The sequence below is a fragment of the Mesoplodon densirostris genome, chromosome 1 (genome assembly GCF_025265405.1).
Source record: "Mesoplodon densirostris isolate mMesDen1 chromosome 1, mMesDen1 primary haplotype, whole genome shotgun sequence".
Lineage (NCBI taxonomy): Eukaryota > Metazoa > Chordata > Mammalia > Artiodactyla > Ziphiidae > Mesoplodon > Mesoplodon densirostris.
Window position 1 is genome coordinate 180,338,990 of NC_082661.1, and position 18,570 is coordinate 180,357,559.

At 36.5% G+C, this 18,570-nt stretch overlaps 1 protein-coding gene across 4 annotated transcripts in view; it reads right to left on the reverse strand.

The window, feature by feature from the left end:
* The window catches only part of TET1 (tet methylcytosine dioxygenase 1), a 134,745-nt gene that overhangs the window by 39,647 nt on the left and 76,528 nt on the right, over nucleotides 1-18,570 (reverse strand). For all 4 annotated transcript variants that reach the window (XM_060112906.1, XM_060112915.1, XM_060112929.1 and 1 more), the window contains 3 exons: nucleotides 8,055-10,377; nucleotides 5,111-5,201; nucleotides 4,475-4,568 (listed from right to left, as the gene is read on the reverse strand). In XM_060112906.1, the coding sequence (XP_059968889.1) occupies nucleotides 4,475-4,568; nucleotides 5,111-5,201; nucleotides 8,055-10,377 (2,508 nt within the window). The remainder of the gene's footprint in view (nucleotides 1-4,474; nucleotides 4,569-5,110; nucleotides 5,202-8,054; nucleotides 10,378-18,570) is intronic.

The window sequence follows — 18,570 nt, forward strand, 5'->3', positions numbered from 1 at the left end:
CAGCAACAGAGAAGTAATACTGAGCTTATCAAGTAATTACTTAGAATGCTCTTTATAAAACATAAATCAGATAGAGAACACATCCCTAATTAAAATACTTCAAAGGCTTCATATTATTCATGGACTAAAATTCACTATGGCCTACAAAACCATTCAGGCTCTGGCTTCTGCCTACCTTTTTACCTTCTCCGATTTCCATTCTCTACCTCCTCAACTTCACTAGACTCCTCTTAGATTATTAAAGAATGTACTCTCTTCCTTGACCTTTGTACTTGCTGTTTTCTCTGCCTAGGAATGTTCTTCCTTGCATTCTTGCGGGTATTCTTTGCATACTCAGCTCCTTTTTGTCACTCAGTAGTCCTCAGCTTAAAAGTTCTCTCCCCAGTGAGGCCTTCCCTGATGACCCATTCATAAGAAGAAAACCCTGGAAGGTTCCCACTAAAGAGAGGAAAAAGATGAGACCATATTTAAAGCAATATAAACCTGGAGTTAGTATGTTAGACTAACTGTATTAAATGAAAAAAAGAAATTACTAGTTTAAATTTGGAAAGGAGAATATAAATTTGTCATTACAGATTATGATTGTACATCTGAAATACATAAAAGAAATAAATTGGAAAACAAGAAGCATGTAAACTCTATGGGAACAAAACTTTAGAACACTCCTGAAGGACAAAAGAAGGCATCAACAAATGGAAAGGTATAGCATTTAGGACAGGAAGACTAAACATCAAAAATGTAAATTCTCCAAATTCTCTCTGTAATATGATTCCAATAAAAATACCAAAATCGAGGGACCTCCCTGGTGGTCCAGTGGTAAAGAATCTGCCTTACAATGCAGGGGACGTGGGTTCGATCCCTGGTCAGTGAACTAAGATCCCACATGGCGCGGGGGAAACTAAGCCCATGTGCCTTGGAGCCTGCATGCCACAACTAGAGAGAGATAACCTGCATGCCACAACTAGAGAGAGATAACCTGCACGCCACAACTAAGCCTGCATGCTGTAACGAAAGATCCCGCGCACCACAACAAAAGAAAGATTCTGCATGCCTCAACCAAGATCCCGTGAGCCGCAGCTAAGACCCGACGCAGCCAAAAATAAATAAAATAAATAATAAAATAAATCTTAAACCAAAAAAACCCCAAAATCGACAAGGTATTTCTTGCAAATAGACAAGGCGATCATAAACTCATACGGAAAAAAAAACAAGGCAAGAATATTTAGGACATTTCTGAAGAATTAGCTCTATCAGATATTAAAACATATTTTTAAACCCAAATAATTAGAGTAATTTGATGCTGATACATAACATGATGTGACAGAACAGAAAATCTACTAATATAAACAAATACAAATCAGTAGGGAGAAGAAAGACAATTAAGTGGTGTTGGATAGCTGGGTAGCCAGTTGAAAAAACTTAAGTTGTGACTAACATTCTACACACAAGATGAATAAAACAGTTAAGTGTAGAAAAAAATGAAATCATTAAAATATTATAAAAAGAAAATTCGAGATTTATAAGGTAGAAGTGGTAAAGATTTTTCTAATTAAGACACACTGAAGTCATAAAAGCAAAGTTTTCCATTAAAAATTTAACTTAACATTTCATCTCATTGGGGACTTCCCTGGTGGCAGAGTGGTTAAGAATCCGCCTGCCAATGCAGAGGACACGGGTTCAAGCCCTGGTCTGGGAAGATCTCACATGCCGCAAAGCAAATAAACCCATGTGTTACAACTACTGAGCCTGCGAGCCACAACTACTGAGACAGAGGTGCCACAACTACTGAAGCCTGCGCACCTAGAGCCCGTGCTCCGCAACAAGAGAAGCCACCATAGTGAGAAGCCTGCACACCACAACAAAGAGTAGCTCCCGCTCACCACAACTAGAGAAAGCCTGTGTGCAGCAATGAAGACCCAATGCAGCCAAAAATTAAAAAAAATTTTTTTTAAATTTCGTTTCATTTAAAAAAATCTGTATGTTAAAAAATATGACAAACAAGGACTTCCTTGGTGGTCCAGTGGTTAAGACTCCACCCTTCCACTGCAAGGGGCATGGGTTCAATCCCAGGTCTGGGAGCTAAGATTCTGCATGCTGTGCAGCACAGCCAAAAAAACAAGACAAAGAGGAAATATATTTGCAACTTATCACAGTCAATTTTCTAAAGGATCTTCTATAAAAATCAAGAGAAGCCTAATAACCCAATAGATAAAATGGCCCTTCTGTATTATTTCCTACTTTTAAATGTTTTGGATTGACCGTCTTAACTTTCTCAAGAGTGAATAAAATATAAAAATAAAAATAAAGATCACTCTTCTGACTACCGTTTAGATATATCTTCACCAAAACTCTTACATGTGGGGACTGACTTGTGTGGGTGAATGTTTTGTGGAAATTGAGCAAATTGAAGGCAGGTATCTTATTTGGGATTTGATTCTATTTAATGTAACAGAAGACTGCCTAGCAACAGGTTTTAAAGAAGTGAAAAAAAATTCTCTCATGTTACAGAAATCCAGGTTTAAGAAGCCTAAGGTTTGTACAGCGCTTCTATTGGTATCATCAGGGACTCGGGCTCCTGTCTTTCTTCTCCCCATTCTAGTACATATCTTCTATTATCAGGTCAATTCATGGTTCCAGTTGGCTGTTGGAGCTCCAGCCATTAAACCCATGTTCTATAAATGTTGAGGGAAAGGAGATAGACACAAAAGAGTACATTCTATATGACTCTGGTTGTATAGAAATCATAAAAAAGACCTGTATAGTAATGAAGTGGTTATATAGTAGTTATCTTTGCATGGAGTTACCAACTGGGAGGGGCTAAAGGGAGGCTTCTGGGGTGCTAGATAGATTTATATCACTATCTGGGTAGTGTTATACATATGGAGAATGCCTTGATATGTTCATTTATATTTTGACAAGACTATGCACTCCAAACAGATTGAAGAAACTGAAAGTACTCTAACATATTTAGTGTTCAGTGTCCATATCTTGTGCTCATCACTGCTGTCACCCTCCAAAGGCTGAAAAGTAACCAAGACAGGGAATTCCCTGGCAGTCCAATGGTTAGGATTCTCCCAAATTGGTTTGATACAATTTGATACAATTCTAATCAAAAACCTACCAGAGAGACTTCCCTGGTGGTCCAGTGGTTAAGACTTCACTCTCCCACTGCAGGGGGTATGGGTTCAATCCCTGGTTGGGGAACTAAGATCCCGCATGCCGCGTGGTGCAGCCAAAAATAAATAAATAAATAACCAAGTCATACAGTCTGCTGGAATACATAAGGATGTGGCAATTGTCTTGCTTTAGGAATAGCGTGGTTCCAACCCTATCTCCATTTTGCATTTAATGGGCATAAAAACAATGACTTTTCCCTTTTCCGAAATCATGAGTCTCTCTATAGGGATTTATGAGGCAATGTATGTCAGGTTCTTAATATGGTTTCTGATATTTAATGAGAGGTAGTTGTTATTATTTTACTATCATTATTATAGTCATCATCATTATTGACAAATGATAGGACAGCATCTCAAATGATCCTTTGGTCAAGAATTCCAAATAAACTGGTCAATATCCTTGTGCATGTGAACATCCTCCTGATATGATACTGTTTCTCAGTTGAGAACTTCCTAAAGAAGCTAAATCCAGTTCTTACTTCTTATAGCTCCTCAAATTTAGAAAACTCAAAGTAGTCATAGAAACAATTTTGGAAATATGTTGTAAAAAGTTTGGTTTTGTCTTCAATACTGTATGATCTTCATTAAGGTGGCCCTATGAGACAATGAATTAGAAAGAATTTCAAAATAACTGATAAAAGTAAGATATAGGTGCAACTAGAGACTATCGTACTAAGTGAAGTAAGTCAGAAAGAGAAAGACAAATACCATATGATATCACTTATATGTGAAATCTAAAATATGACACAAATGAACCTATCTATGAAACAGAAACAAAATCAGGGACATAGAGAACAGACTGGTGGTCGCCAAGGGGGAGGGGGCTGAGGGAGGGATGGAGTGGGAGGTTGGGGTGAGCAGATGTAAGCTTTTATATATAGAATGGATAAACAACAAGGTCCTACTGTCTAGCACAGAGAACAATATTCAATATCCTACGATAAACCATAATGAAAAGAATATGAAAAAGAATGTACAAAAAAAAATAAGATATAGGAAACAATATATATAATTTAGTACCATTTATTTACGCTAATTATAAATGCACTGAATGCTCTCTAAAAGTAACAAAAAACTCTAAGACTAATGACCCTATATCACAAGATACCAACTGAGAATGGCCATACCCTTTTGTTCATTAATATAAAAAGCCCAGGCTAAGACAAATAGCTTCCTTTTTTCCCTGGGAATAATGAGGGTGGATATTTTTCTACTCCACATCTTCATGGAAAAAAATTGATTTAGTTTATATGTGGAATATATCCATTTTGAAAAATGTATAAATGCAAAATACTTACCCACTTAGCAACTGGACACCCATTAGAGCTTTTTCCTTCTTTCCCCGTGTACACTACTATTTCTATCCTTATTGCATTTCCTTTTTGACCATACCTGAGTATGAAACACAGCGAAGGGAAAATAATTGCAATACACTTTTAACATCTTCATGTGCATAAGATATAGATTTACAGAAGTACAAAATTCAAACGCTCCTCATAATTATAACTTTGTTAAAAATTTACTTTCATGTGGCAGATATTTTTATTTGTTATCCAGTTCTGTTTACTTGTCCTTAAGGATCACTCTTTTAAAAAATGGCCTGGCTCCAAGACAAGCAAAAGGAATGTGAATGCAGTGTTGACAGAGGTAATTTTAACTATTTATACCATTATACAATAATATAAAGATAAGTATGTCTGCATTTAACAAAGATAGCCTTGCTTTGTGAAGGTCTTATTGAGTGCCCAAAGACTTGTGTGAGTGACTCAGCAGGGACACCAGGACTCTATGCTTTTCCTGGGCCCTAAGAAACATCAAATTCATGCTCCTGGAACTTTTCCATTCATCTCAAGTTTGTTCCCAGAGATGATTTCTCTGCATTGAGTCAGATCCCCAATAATGAATGATTTTAACAGGGAAGCATATTTCCTCACCTATTCTCCATGATTTCCCTGACAGCAGCAACACTTGGTCCTGCCCCAAGGTGTGTATAATATGGGCCTTTGTCTTTTTGTATAACTCGATCTGTGGAAGGAATAAGATTATTAGACCCAAAAGTTTACAGAATTGCATAGGGGCAAGGAAGAGCTTTTTTTTTTTTTTTTTCAATTCAGAACAATGAATCTTGACAAGATTTTGGTAAGCTTTAGTAATTAAAGTCTAGGACAATAGGCCCTGGAATTTAACTTATCCCTTTCTTTCTGCTCCTAATTAATCCACTCTTTCTCTTAAAAATCAGAGGAGGAAAAACATATTTTAAATTGTGGTTCATATTTATTCTCAGATCTCCTGCTTTAAAAAAATTCTATAAAAATTGAGGTACAAAATTAAGCTACCCAAGAGCAATACATCTTAAAAGCTTGGCCTCAGAATCCTATTAAAATTGAGCCCGACAATTGCACTGCTAAGATTTTATTCTATTACACATGCACACAATTATGTATTTATAATACACATGTATACAAGAATATTCCTTGTTACAATTGTACATAATATTAAAAGAGAAACACTCTTAACATCTTTCAATGAGTTAATAGTTAAATAGTATGTTTTAAAAGCCTTAAATTTTGTAAGACTGGAAACAAAATTAAAATCACTAATAATGTTGATTTATATAGAAAAAATATAACATCCATTTTTCTCTAGAAAAAGACATTTGCACCATATTTCTGTACCATTTGAATTTTTGTGTAAATTACATAGTTCTTAGAAAATGGTATTTTAAAACTTGGCCTCTGAGATTCATGTCTAACTAGAATCACTGGGAAATGCATGTGTACCTACACCAAAAGATCATTACTTACCATTTTAATTGGACATCAGATATAACATAGGATTATTTCTGGGGCTACTTAAGCAAGATACGGTGAATAATTTTTAACTTATTGGTAATCTAGAGCAGTGGTTTTTAATCAGGGGTATTTTTGCCAAAGGGGACATTTGGCAATATTTTGGGTTGTGACAACTGCAAACGCTCACATGTGTGTGTGTGTGTGTGTGTATCACTAGTGAGTAGAGGCCAGGGATGCCACTAAACAGCCTACAATAGATAAGGTGGTCCCCCTACAACAAAGAATTATCCCATCTAAAATGCCAATAGTGCTAAATTTGAGGAACCTTGATCTAAAGGTTAATTACTCTAATTTTGCTAGAACATAATAATACTTTCACAGAAATCCTTTACCCTCAGATATGATTGGGATCCTTTACCCTCACTTGGATGATTTCTGAAGTCCACTTTTTTGTTTCTCTTTTTAAGTTTTGATTTCTACACAATGAGCACAATAACCTCAAATGTAACAATTATAGGAAAACATGTAACTGACAAGGGTATTCAACAGTTCCAGGTCCACTGCAGATACTGAATAAACTTTGAATGCCTGGCTGTCTTGACTCTGACACTGTGTTAAGGTAGTATGTATAAGGAAAGGATCTTGAAACTAGACAATCATCCTATTGAAATTTATGTATGCAGTCAAATTAGATGAGCTCAGGTATATAAATCTTACTGGCATTTTAAATTAAAGAACTTTTTAACATTTTTAATGATATTCAGAGAAATAGTCTCTTTTTCACTTCAGATTTTTGAAGCAACATAGGATGGAAGTTACAAATACAGCCGCTGGAGCTGGGACTGCCTGTCTTAGAATTCCAGTTTAATCATTTACTAGCTGTGAACTTCTCTTACTCAGTCTCCTCACTTGTAAAATTGGGATAATAAGCATTCCCTTTGGTGGGTTGTTGTGAATATAACAAGTCAAGGGTGTAGGACAGTTATCAGACTTGCAGTAAAATATCTGGAATAGGAGCCATTATCATTAATACAACCTTTTCTCCTTGGTCCAAGAATCTCTCATTCTGCCAAATTGACCCTACTCAGACAGCATTGCCACCCCTTCCAGATTGTCAGATCCTCCTCCTTGGAGGCTCTTCATTCTCAGAGAAGCCTATCTTTGGTGCCTGGTATGTGGTAAGCTGTCAAAACTGAGTGTTGAATGATGAGCAGAGAAATGGAAAGATTCATTTCAGAATATCAAATGTACTTTGAAAAATCAAGAACTAAAAGTCATTGCTACACTTCACTATTTTTCTATTGTGGTTAAAAAAATATCAGAATGATATACTTACTTTATCCTTCCAATCAATCCTTTAACCACCCATTCTGGAATATACTAATGAACCATCTGCTTCTTGATTGGGTTAGCAATTACACAGATATTTTTTTTATAGTTATTTGTTAAGTTGTACATATATTTTATGTTCTCTGTATGCATGCTCTACTGCACAATTTAAAAAAAAATATATATATATATATTTTTTTTTTTTCGGTATGCGGGCCTCTCACTGCCGTGGCCTCTCCCGTTGCGGAGCACAGGCTCCGGACGCGCAGGCCCAGCGGCCATGGCTCACGGGCCCAGCCGTTCCGCGGCATATGGGATCCTCCCAGACCGGGGCACGAACCCGTATCCCCTGCATCGGCAGGCGGACTCTCAACCACTGCGCCACCAGGGAGGCCCAAAAATATATATTTTTAAACAAAAGACTTAAAGGTTGAAATTCTTTTGAATATAGGAAGAATAAACTGTGATAACGTATTAAGGGACTTCATTCTTATGATATGCACAGTAAACAACTTGAGACATCTAGCTTGAGAGAAATCAAATTTTCCACTTAAGAAAGTTTCCAAATTACCAGTTGGATTTCCTATTTATCTGAGCAGCATAAATAAAGGTCCCACAGAAAAATGGGTATAGAATTATTTAGTCCATCCTAGCTAGAATATGAATGGGGCAAAAATGTCATACATAAAATGTAAACAAACTTGATTCAGTCACAACTTGAGGCCATTAATGCAAGAAAATGAAGAAACTCACTTACCAAGACAGTTGCAGGTAGGCAATTCAGAATCTTTTGTTGTGGACACCAGGGTTTTCGTAGGATTAGTAAAGAAGTTCATCGCATAATCATTAAAACTTTTCTGTGCACTGTCTATTGGGGAAAATTCTGATGCTCCAACACTAGATAAACAGACGTCCTCTTCACTTTTGGTAGAAACCACTGTAATTCCACCTGAACATACTACATTTAGGTTCCTGAGAATTTGTGCTGGGTCCGGTAAAGGGGTCTCATGAGAGATACCAGGCAATGTTGGCAGCCTCTGATGTGTGACTTGGTCTTTAACATCCTGTTGGAACTGTGTTTGGTCATTGCCAGCCATCACATTAGCACACTGGTTAGTTGGAGAGGATGGCTGGAGTAAAGGATGAGCTTTCTGATTGACATTCACTGTTGGCTGTACCTGAGCATATCCATTTTCTGTAAACGCCTGTCCATTGGATTCTGTTTTTAACTGGATTATGTGGAGAGAATCTAAGGGTTCAACTTTCATCTTCTCCTGTGCTAATTCAGGATAATACCGCTCAAATTTTATTTGAGTGAGTGGAGGAAATAATTTTTTGTGTTCTAATGCTGAGCTCCTTTGAGTCAGTGGTTTCCATACTTTGGTTAGGGGAGGAATTTTTCCCAATAGAATAGGAAAGTCATGTGGACCAAATTGACCAAATCTTTGAAATTTAGATGCTATCCAAATGTCATGTAACTTACTATATTCATATGCCAACTGTTCCTGTTTTTTCTGGTCATTTTCTTGACAACTTATAATCACAGGTTTCTTTTTCCGTCGATCTCTTGATGGGGTAGATTTTGTCTTTTTCTGGATTGTGTTCTTTTGCTTTGTTACTGAAGGTCCTTGATTATTTTGTACACTGGAAGGTGGTTTATGCTCTATTGTGCCCTTCTCCTGGCTATAGTTTTGCTGTACATTATATGCAACAAGGCTTGTTGGTGTACTTTCAACTTTTTTGTCCTCCGGTTTTATACAATTGAATTTAATTATTGATGCAAGTTGTGTTAACTGTGCAGCAACATCTTCTTCTATTTTACTATGAACTGTATCTTGACATGAGGGATCATCCTTTGAGTCCAACTTGATGCTGCTGTCCAGTGACTGGTTACAATACTCCGGTTTATTAGTTGTTGTTGTCAACTGATGCAAATTTTTGGAACTGTCAAGAGCAATTCTACCTTGAGCAACATTTTTATTGGTATCGGTTTTAGATGAATTTGAATTTGGTATAAAAACAGATACTGAATTTGTGACTGTTGAATATTCCTGTGGCTTTGTGGATGCTTGGTTACTAGGTGAGCTGTTGTGTGACTTAGAAATATTTTGGCCATTGAACATCAATGTGTTACATGAACTTTGCTTTTCCAGAGATGGACAGTGATGAAGGCTTTGTGGTCCCCCTTGTAAATTTGGGTCTTGGAGGTCTTTTCTTACAGAATACAGGATAGCTTTACAGCTGTTAAGCAGACTAGCTGTTCTCTGTTCTGTTTCTTCATCCTTCTCTGACTTCGATGGTGAGGAATTTTCTGATGGGGCTTCTGAAAGTTGTGTTAGAGCTTCTATGGCCACTACTTGTTCTAGCGTTAATCTCCTATCTTTCATTAGGGATAGAAGACTTGGTTGAAGTGTTGGTCCTTCTTTTAGTTCTCTACTTGTTATAATTTCTAGGGATTTTGGTTGATCACTTTCATTGTGTATAATACTAGTATGACTATTTAAGTTGCAGTTTGCAGGATCTGGAAAAGACTTACAATTAAAGCCAGGCTTCTGAATGACCAAAACATTACTTCTCCCCTTGAGATGATCACAGCTCGCACTAGTAGCAATGGTGCTCATGGCATTGTTATGGTTTGCAGTGTCTTTCAGGAATTTATAAGGATTGTTTTCAAATGCCTTGCCAAGTTCTTCAATGTTGATTTTTTTAAAAGACAAATTTGTTTCAGTTGGCAAATAGTGTACATTTTTAATGCCGTTTCTTACAGTTTGTGCAAACAATTTTTGAGGTTCAAGGAGGTCAGTAAGTAGGATTTTTTTCCTGTCATCTCCAGAGCTTTTCAAATTTTCAGCTTCTGTTTTAATTGTATTAAATTCTCCTTTAACATGATCAGTTAAGTGTGATTTCTTGTTTTGTGTCCACTTTTCCACTTCAATACCTGTCATACTTTCTTCATTATTAGTTACATTTTCTAAGGGACATGAATTTAATTCCAATCTTTGTTCTTCCTCATGACCACAACTACCGTATTCCATGGATTCTGACTTGGGGCCATTTACTGGTTTGTTGTCAAAATCTGCCTATAAAATAAATAGAGAAATTACTCTTATAATCTGCTCAAATATCTAAGTAAGAGCTGTAAGAACTTTACAATTTAAAAGCAATTAAATGTGAAGTCCCTGAAAACATTTTATTTTCACTTTTTTACATTTTTAGAAGTTATAAAATACCAAAATGGGGAAAGAAAAAAAAGAGAGGTGGAAACCATCATATTCCCATGACTATTAATATTTTGGTATATTCATTTTTTTCCAAAATAAAATTTTAAAATATTTTTACATTGATGCCATTCAATGAACAATACTTATTATTTCAAGGCAAACTGTACTGAAGTAGAACACACACACACAAAAATATAAATCATAAATATATAGCTTGTTGAATTTTCACAGAATGAACACCTATATACCCAGATCCCAACCAAGAAACTTACATCTAATAAATAATAAGGTCTTACTGTATATCACAGAGAATTATATTCAATATTCTATGATAATCTATAAAGGAAAAAAAAGAATATAAAAAAGAATGTGTATATATATGTATAACTGAATCACTTTGCTGTACAGCAATAATTAATACAACATTGTAAGTCAACTATACTTCAATAAAAAAATAAAAATAACAACAACAAAAATTTTTTTTATTAAAAAAACACATCTAGGGCTTCCCTGGTGGCGCAGTGGTTGAGAGTCCGCCTGCCGATGCAGGGGACACGGGTTCGTGCCCCGGTCTGGGAAGATACCACATGCCACGGAGCGGCTGGGCCCGTGAGCCATGGCCGCTGAGCCTGCGCGTCCGGAGCCTGTGCTCCACAACGGTAGAGGCCACAACAGTGAGAGGGCTGCGTACTGCAAAAAAAATAAAATAAAATAAAATAAAAAATAAAAAAACACATCTAGCCATCACTCCACTGTCAAAGGGTAGCTACTGCTATCACATCTATCATAGATTTCTTTGGCTTATTTCCCAACTTTATACAGCTGACTTCCTTTTACTCAAAATTATATTTCTGAGAGTCATCGATGTTGTAAAGTTTAACTGTAATCCTTTCATTCTTACTGCTATACAGTAATTCATTGACTGAATATACTACAATGTATATTCTACTGTAGATGGACATTTAGTTTTAGTTTTTGGCTATAACAAAGAATACTGTTATAATATATTACTGTTATATTTTGGTGAACTTGTACATACATTGCTTGGAGTGGAAGTGCTCGGTCACTCAGTGTATGTATATATGCATGTACTTTAGGAGATAGGCCAAATCATTTTCTACAGTGGTTGTCAATACACACTCCCACCAGAAATTATGAGTTTCAATTTTTATTAACAATTAGCTCACATTCTTATTAACAATTAGTATTTTCTGTCTTTACACATCAGCCTTTCTGGTGAGTGGGTAGTGACACCCCTTTCCAAAAATTTTTTTGAGATGAAGTTCCCATGAAATAAAATTCATCATTTTACCATTTGAAATTGTGTAATTCTGATTTTATTCACAGTGTTGTGCAACAATCACCTCTAATTCCAGAACATTTTCATCAGCCCTAATAGAAACACTGTACCCATTAAGGAATCATTATTCCCCCCACTAATCCTTATTTTTTAAACCCTGAAATAGCTCATCCAAAATTATACCACAGGAGGAGACAATAGGGGACATTTTGGTCAGGAGCAAATAGAAAATAACCTCTATAATATTTAACGTGGCCCTGGATGTTCCAGGCAATGCCTTGAAGACAGTAAAATCTAAATATAAAAAATTAGGAGACTTCTTACTGAATGATGATTATATAACTGACTCCAAAGAAAAACCAGGAGTATTGACTAAAAAAAAAGAATCAGAGTTCAGAAGAGCCATATCTAATTTCTTTCTTTTTTTTTAAACTGTGGCTTTGATTCCTATCTCCTAATATGCAACAAAAATTCCAGATACATTAATAATGTAAATATAAAAAGATGTAAGAATAAGAAAATTTAGAAAGTAGGAAAAATCTTCCAAAGCAAGAGCAAAAAGTGATAAGCCATAGAAGAAAAGATAGAATTCTTTGACTACATATGATATTAACAATCTTAAAGGCAAAGACACCATAATATGCTTTTCAAATTGCTGATCACAACCTATGAGTCCCAATACCAATATCATGCTTTGTGACAAGTGTCTTTTAATGGAATATTAAAGAAAAATGTGTACACTACATTTAGTAAAGGTAAGTATTATCATATAATTTTTTTTTTTTTTTTTTTTTTTTGCGGTATGCGGGCCTCTCACTGTTGTGGCCTCTCCCGTTGTGGAGCACAGGCTCCGGACGCAAGGCTCAGTGGCCATGGCTCACGGGCCTAGCCGCTCTGCGGCATGTGGGATCTTCCTGGACCGGGGCACAAACCTGTGTCCCCTGCATCGGCAGGTGGACACTCAACCACTGCGCCACCAGGGAAGCCCTATCATATAAATTTTTATGTATGTGTTTGTGCATTGAATCGTGATGTAAAATGTATTTATTTCCTGATATGCATAGCTACTTATAAAGGTAGGAGAAATATTGCCAAAAATAAATTGAAAAGTCAAGTGACAGACTGGGAAAATATTCGCAATACATATAAACAGTTACCATTCTTGGGCTTCCCTGGTGGTGCAGTGGTTGAAAATCTGCCTTCTAATGCAGGGAACACGGGTTCAAGCCCTGGTCTGGGAGGATCCCACATGCCGTGGAGCGACTAGGCCCGTGAGCCACAAGTACTGAGCCTGCGCGTCTGGAGCCTGTGCTCCCCAACAAGAGAGGCCGCGATAGTGAGAGGCCCGTGCACTGCGATGAAGAGTAGCTCCCGCTTGCCACAACTAGAGAAAGCCCTCGCACAGAAACGAAGACCCACCACAGCAAAAATAAATTAAAAAAAAAAAAGAGTTACCATTCTTAATGAAAAAGAGCTCCAACAAATTAAGAAGGAAAATGACTCAATAGAATAGTGAGGAAAGAATAGGCATATGCAATTCACTTAGGTGGAAATCAAAAGGATCAAAAGCTGTCCAACTTTACTAGAAGACAAGCAAATGAAAATAAATGTTATGTTTTCATCCATCCAAATTGCAAAACTAAAAAAGTAGAAATGTATGTAAGCAAATCATAATACAACATAACAGTTACAGTAGAGAAAGTATGAAATAAACTCATATAATCATATTGTGAAAAATGTGCAGCCATTACTCTATGTATCAATATTCTTAGTATATCATTAACCAAAATAAGATGCACATGTGACATTATCATCCCTTTTTATTTAAAACACACAAACACTGGGAATTCCCTGGCGGTCCAGTGGTTAGTACTCAGCACTTTCACTCCTGTGGCTGGGGTTTGATCCCTGCTCCAGGAACTAACATCCCATAAGCCTTGCAGCACAGCCAAACACACACACACACACACACACACACACACACAAACTGGTCGAGCACAGAAAAAAAGCTGGTAGTATAAACCTAAAGTGTTAATAATAGTTACCACTGTGAAATAGAATTAAAGGGGAACTTTTTTTTTACCTGAAGCTTTTAATTTTATAGGTATGCATATCCAAACACACTGGACTATACATTCCCCTACAGAGACGATCTTGAGATCCTTTTAAAATTTATGTACTAGGGCCTCCCTGGTGGCACAGTGGTTAAGAGTCCGCCTGCCGATGCAGGGGATACGGGTTCGTGCCCCGGTCTGGGAGGATCCCATATGCCACGGAGCGGCTGGGCCCGTGAGCCATGGCCGCTGGGCCTGCGCATCCGGAGCCTGTGCTCCGCAACGGGAGAGGCCACAACAGTGAGAGGCCCGCATACCGCAAAAAGAAAAAATAAATAAATAAATAAAATTTATGTACTAAAAGCATAAGACAGTCTCATTAATTAATGAGCTTAATTAAAAAGCAACTGACCAACACAGAAACAAACTTATGGTTACCAAAGGGGAAAGGGGGGGAGGGAAAAATTAGGAGTTCAGGATTAACGGATACATATTACTATATATAAAATAGATAAACAACAAGGACCTACTGTATAGCACAGGGAACTATATTCAATATCTTGTAATAACCTATAATGGAAAAGAATCTGAAAAAGAATATGTATATAAATATGTATAACTGAATCACTTTGCTGGACACCTGTAACTAACACAAATTGTAAATCAGCTAAACTTCAATTTTTTTTTTTTTTTTTTCTTTTTTGTGGTATGCGGGCCTCTCACTGTTGTGGCCTCTCCCGTTGCGGAGCACAGGCTCCGGATGCGCAGGCCCAGCGGCCATGGCTCACGGGCCCAGCCGCTCCACGGCATATGGGATCCTCCCAGACCGGGGCACGAACCCGTATCCCCTGCATCGGCAGGCGGACTCTCAACCACTGCGCCACCAGGGAGGCCCTAAACTTCAATTTTTTAAAATGTGCTTCCAACCTAAATGTCCATCGACAGATGAATGAATAAAGAAGATGTGGGGCCTCCCTGGTGGCGCAAGTGGTTAAGAGTCCGCCTGCCAATGCAGGGGATACGGGTTCGTGCCCCGGTCTGGGAGGATCCCATATGCCGCGGAGCGGCTGGGCCCGTGAGCCATGGCCGCTGGGCCTGCGCGTCCGGAGCCTGTGCTCCGCAACGGGAGAGGCCACAACAGTGAGAGGCCCACATACCGCAAAAAGAAAAAAAAAAAAAAAAAACAAAAAAGAAGATGTGGCACGTATATACAATGGAATACCACTCAGCCATAAAAAGGAACAAAAGTGAGTTATTTGTAATGAGGTGGATGGACCTAGAGTCTGTCATACAGAGTGAGGTAAGTCAGAAAAAGAAAGAAAAATACTGTATGCTAACTCACATATATGGAATCTAAAAAAACAGTACTGATGAACCTAGTGGCAGGGCAGGAATAAAGACACAGATGTAGAGAATGGACTTGAGGACACGGGAGAGAAGGGGAAGCTGGGACGAAGTGAGAGAATATAGCATTGACATATATACACTACCAAATGTAAAATGGATGGCTAGTGGGAAGCTGCTGCATAGCAGCTTTGTGATCACCTAGAGGGGTGGGATAGGGAGGGTGGGAGGGAGGCTCAAGAGGGAGGGGATATGGGGATATATACGTATACATATAGCTGATTCACTTTGTTGTACAGTAGAAACTAATTCAACATTGTAAAGCAATTATACTCCAATAAAGATATAAAATAAAATAAGATAAAAATAAAAATGTGCTTCCAAGAATTCTGATAGTGCTAAAGATCTTTACTTTATGATACCCTCTAGTTTCTAGACCACCCCTACCTATTCACAGTTTATTTTGCAACTTCTGATTTTCTTGTTTTCCTACTCAATCTAGATCCCTTGGACTGCTGTTTCAATAGTTTTATTCTTTGATCTCCTGCATTTTTCAAAGACAAAGCAGGTAATAGAACATACTTGGTATACATATTAGAAAAAAAATTGACTTTTATTATTCAGTTATAACTCATGCAGCTTTTAAAAAACACTGGGTATCACAAGTTTATAAGTACATGAAAACATGTCCTACACTCTGCTAACTATAAAACTAAACTTTAAGAAAACGGAATTCCCTGGCAGTTCAGTGGATAGGACTCAGCACTTTCACTGGAAGGGACCCAGGTTTAGGTAACTAAGATGCCTCAAGCTGTGCAGCACAGCCAAAAAAAAAAAAAAAAGATACATCCAAATAATGTACTCACCACAAAGTGGGTATAGAGGGAACACACATCAAAATAATAAAGGCCATTATGATAAGCCATAAGCCCACAGCTAACATCATACTCAATGGTGAAAAGCTGAAAGCATTTCCTGTAAGATCAGGAATAAGACAAGGATGCCCCTCTTGCTACTTTTATTCAACATAGTATTGGAAGTCCTAGTCATAGCAATCAGACAAGAAGAAGAAATAAAAGCAATCCAAATTGGAAAAGAAGTAGTAAAACTGTCACTGTTTGCAGATGACATGATACTATACATAGAAAATCCTAAAAAATTACCAAAAACTATAAGAGCTCATCAATGAATTCGGTAAAGTTTCAGGACAGAACATTAATATACAGAAATCTCTTGCTTATCTATACACTAACAACAAACCATCCGGAAGAGAAATTAAGGAAACAATCCCATTTACAATCCCATTAAAAAGAATAAAATACCTAGGAATAACTCTAACTCAGAAAACTATAAGACATTAATGAAAGAAATTGAAGCTGACACAAACAGATGGAAAGATATACCGCATTCATGGATTGGAAGAATCAATATTTTTTAAATGACCATACTATCTAAGGCAATCTACAGATTCTATGCAATTCCTATCAAAATACCAAATCAAAATTACCAAATAATTTTTTGTATGAAAACACAAAGGACCCTGAATAACCAAAACAATCTTGAGAACAAAGAACAGAACTAGGCGTATCATACTGCCTAATTTTAGACTATACTATATAGCTACAGTAATCAAAAGAGTATAGTACTGGCACAAGAACAGACACATAGATCAATGGAACAGAATAGAGAGTCTAGAAATAAACCCATGCACTTATGGTCAATCTACAACAAAGGAGGCAGGAATATACAATGGGGAAAAGATAGTCTCTTCAATAGGTGGTGCTTGGGAAAGCTGGACAGCTACATGTAAAAGAATGAAATTAGAAATTTTCTGACACCACATATAAAAATACACACAAAGTGGATTAAAAAACAAAATGTAAGACCTGAAACCATAAAACTCATAGAAGAAAACATAGGCAGACACTCTTTGCAATAAGTCACAGCATTATTTTTTGGATCTGTCTCCTAAAAGAAAAGAAACAAAAGTAAAAATAAACAAATGGAATCTAATTAAATTTAAAAGCTTTGCGAGGCAAAGAAAACCATCAACAGAATGAAAAGACAACCTACTAAATGGGAGAAAATATTTGCAAATGATATGACCAATAAAGGGTTAGTATTCAAAATATATAAACAGCTCATACAACTCAATATAAAAAAACGCAGGCAATTAAAAAATGGTGAGAAGATTTGAATGGACATTTTTCTGAAGATATATAGATGGCTAAAAGGCAAATGAAAAGATGTTCAACATCAGTAATCTTCAGAGAAATGCAAATCAAAACCATAACAAGATATCACCTCACATCAGAATGGCTATCATCAAGAAGACCACAAGTAACAAATGTTGGTGAGGATGTGGAGAAAAGGGAACCCTCGTACACTGTTGGTAGGAATATAAATTGTTGCAGCCACTGTGGAAAACAGTATGGAGGTTCCTCAACAAACTAAAAGTAGAACTACCATATGATTCAGCGATTCCACTCTTAGGTATATCTAAAGAAAATGAAAACACTAATTCAAAAAGATACAAGTACCCAAATGTTCATAGCAGGATTATTTAAATAGCCAAGATATGGAAGCAAACTAAGTGTCCATCAACAGATGAATGGATAAAGAAGATGTGGTATATTATATACAATGGAATACTACTCAGCCGTAAAAAGGAATGAAATTTTGCCATTTGCAACAACATGGATGGACTTGGAGAATATTATTCTTAGTGAAATAAGTCAAACAGAGAAAGACAAATACTGTATGATATCACTTATATGTGGTATCTAAAAAATAAAACAAATGAATGAATATAATAAAACAGAAACAGAATCCCAGATGTAGAGAATAAGCTAGTGGTTATCAATGGGGAGAGGAAAGGGGGAAGGGTCAAGATAGGGGTAGGGAATTAAGACGTATCAACTACTATGTATAAAATAAATATGTTATAAGGATCTAGTGTACAGCACAGGGAATATAACCAATATTTTATAATAACTTTAAATGGATTATATAATCTATATAAAAATTTTGAATCACTATGTTGTATACCTGAAATTATAACATACAATTATATAATATTTTATATATAAATATTTTATATATACTATAATATATAATATTTTAAATAAACTATACTTCAATTTTTAAAAATGCATAAAATCAACTTTTTAAATAGATACATCTAAATAAAGTATACATACATCTAAACAAACTATACATAGGTTTGTTTTTAAATAAAAGTGTTGAAAAGAAAAGAAACTAACCTATGTGCTATTACTGGTTAATCTTGAACACTAAGATGGGGAAGGGAAGAGAGCAATCCTTAGGAATTGTGGGACCAGGAGACGGTACTTA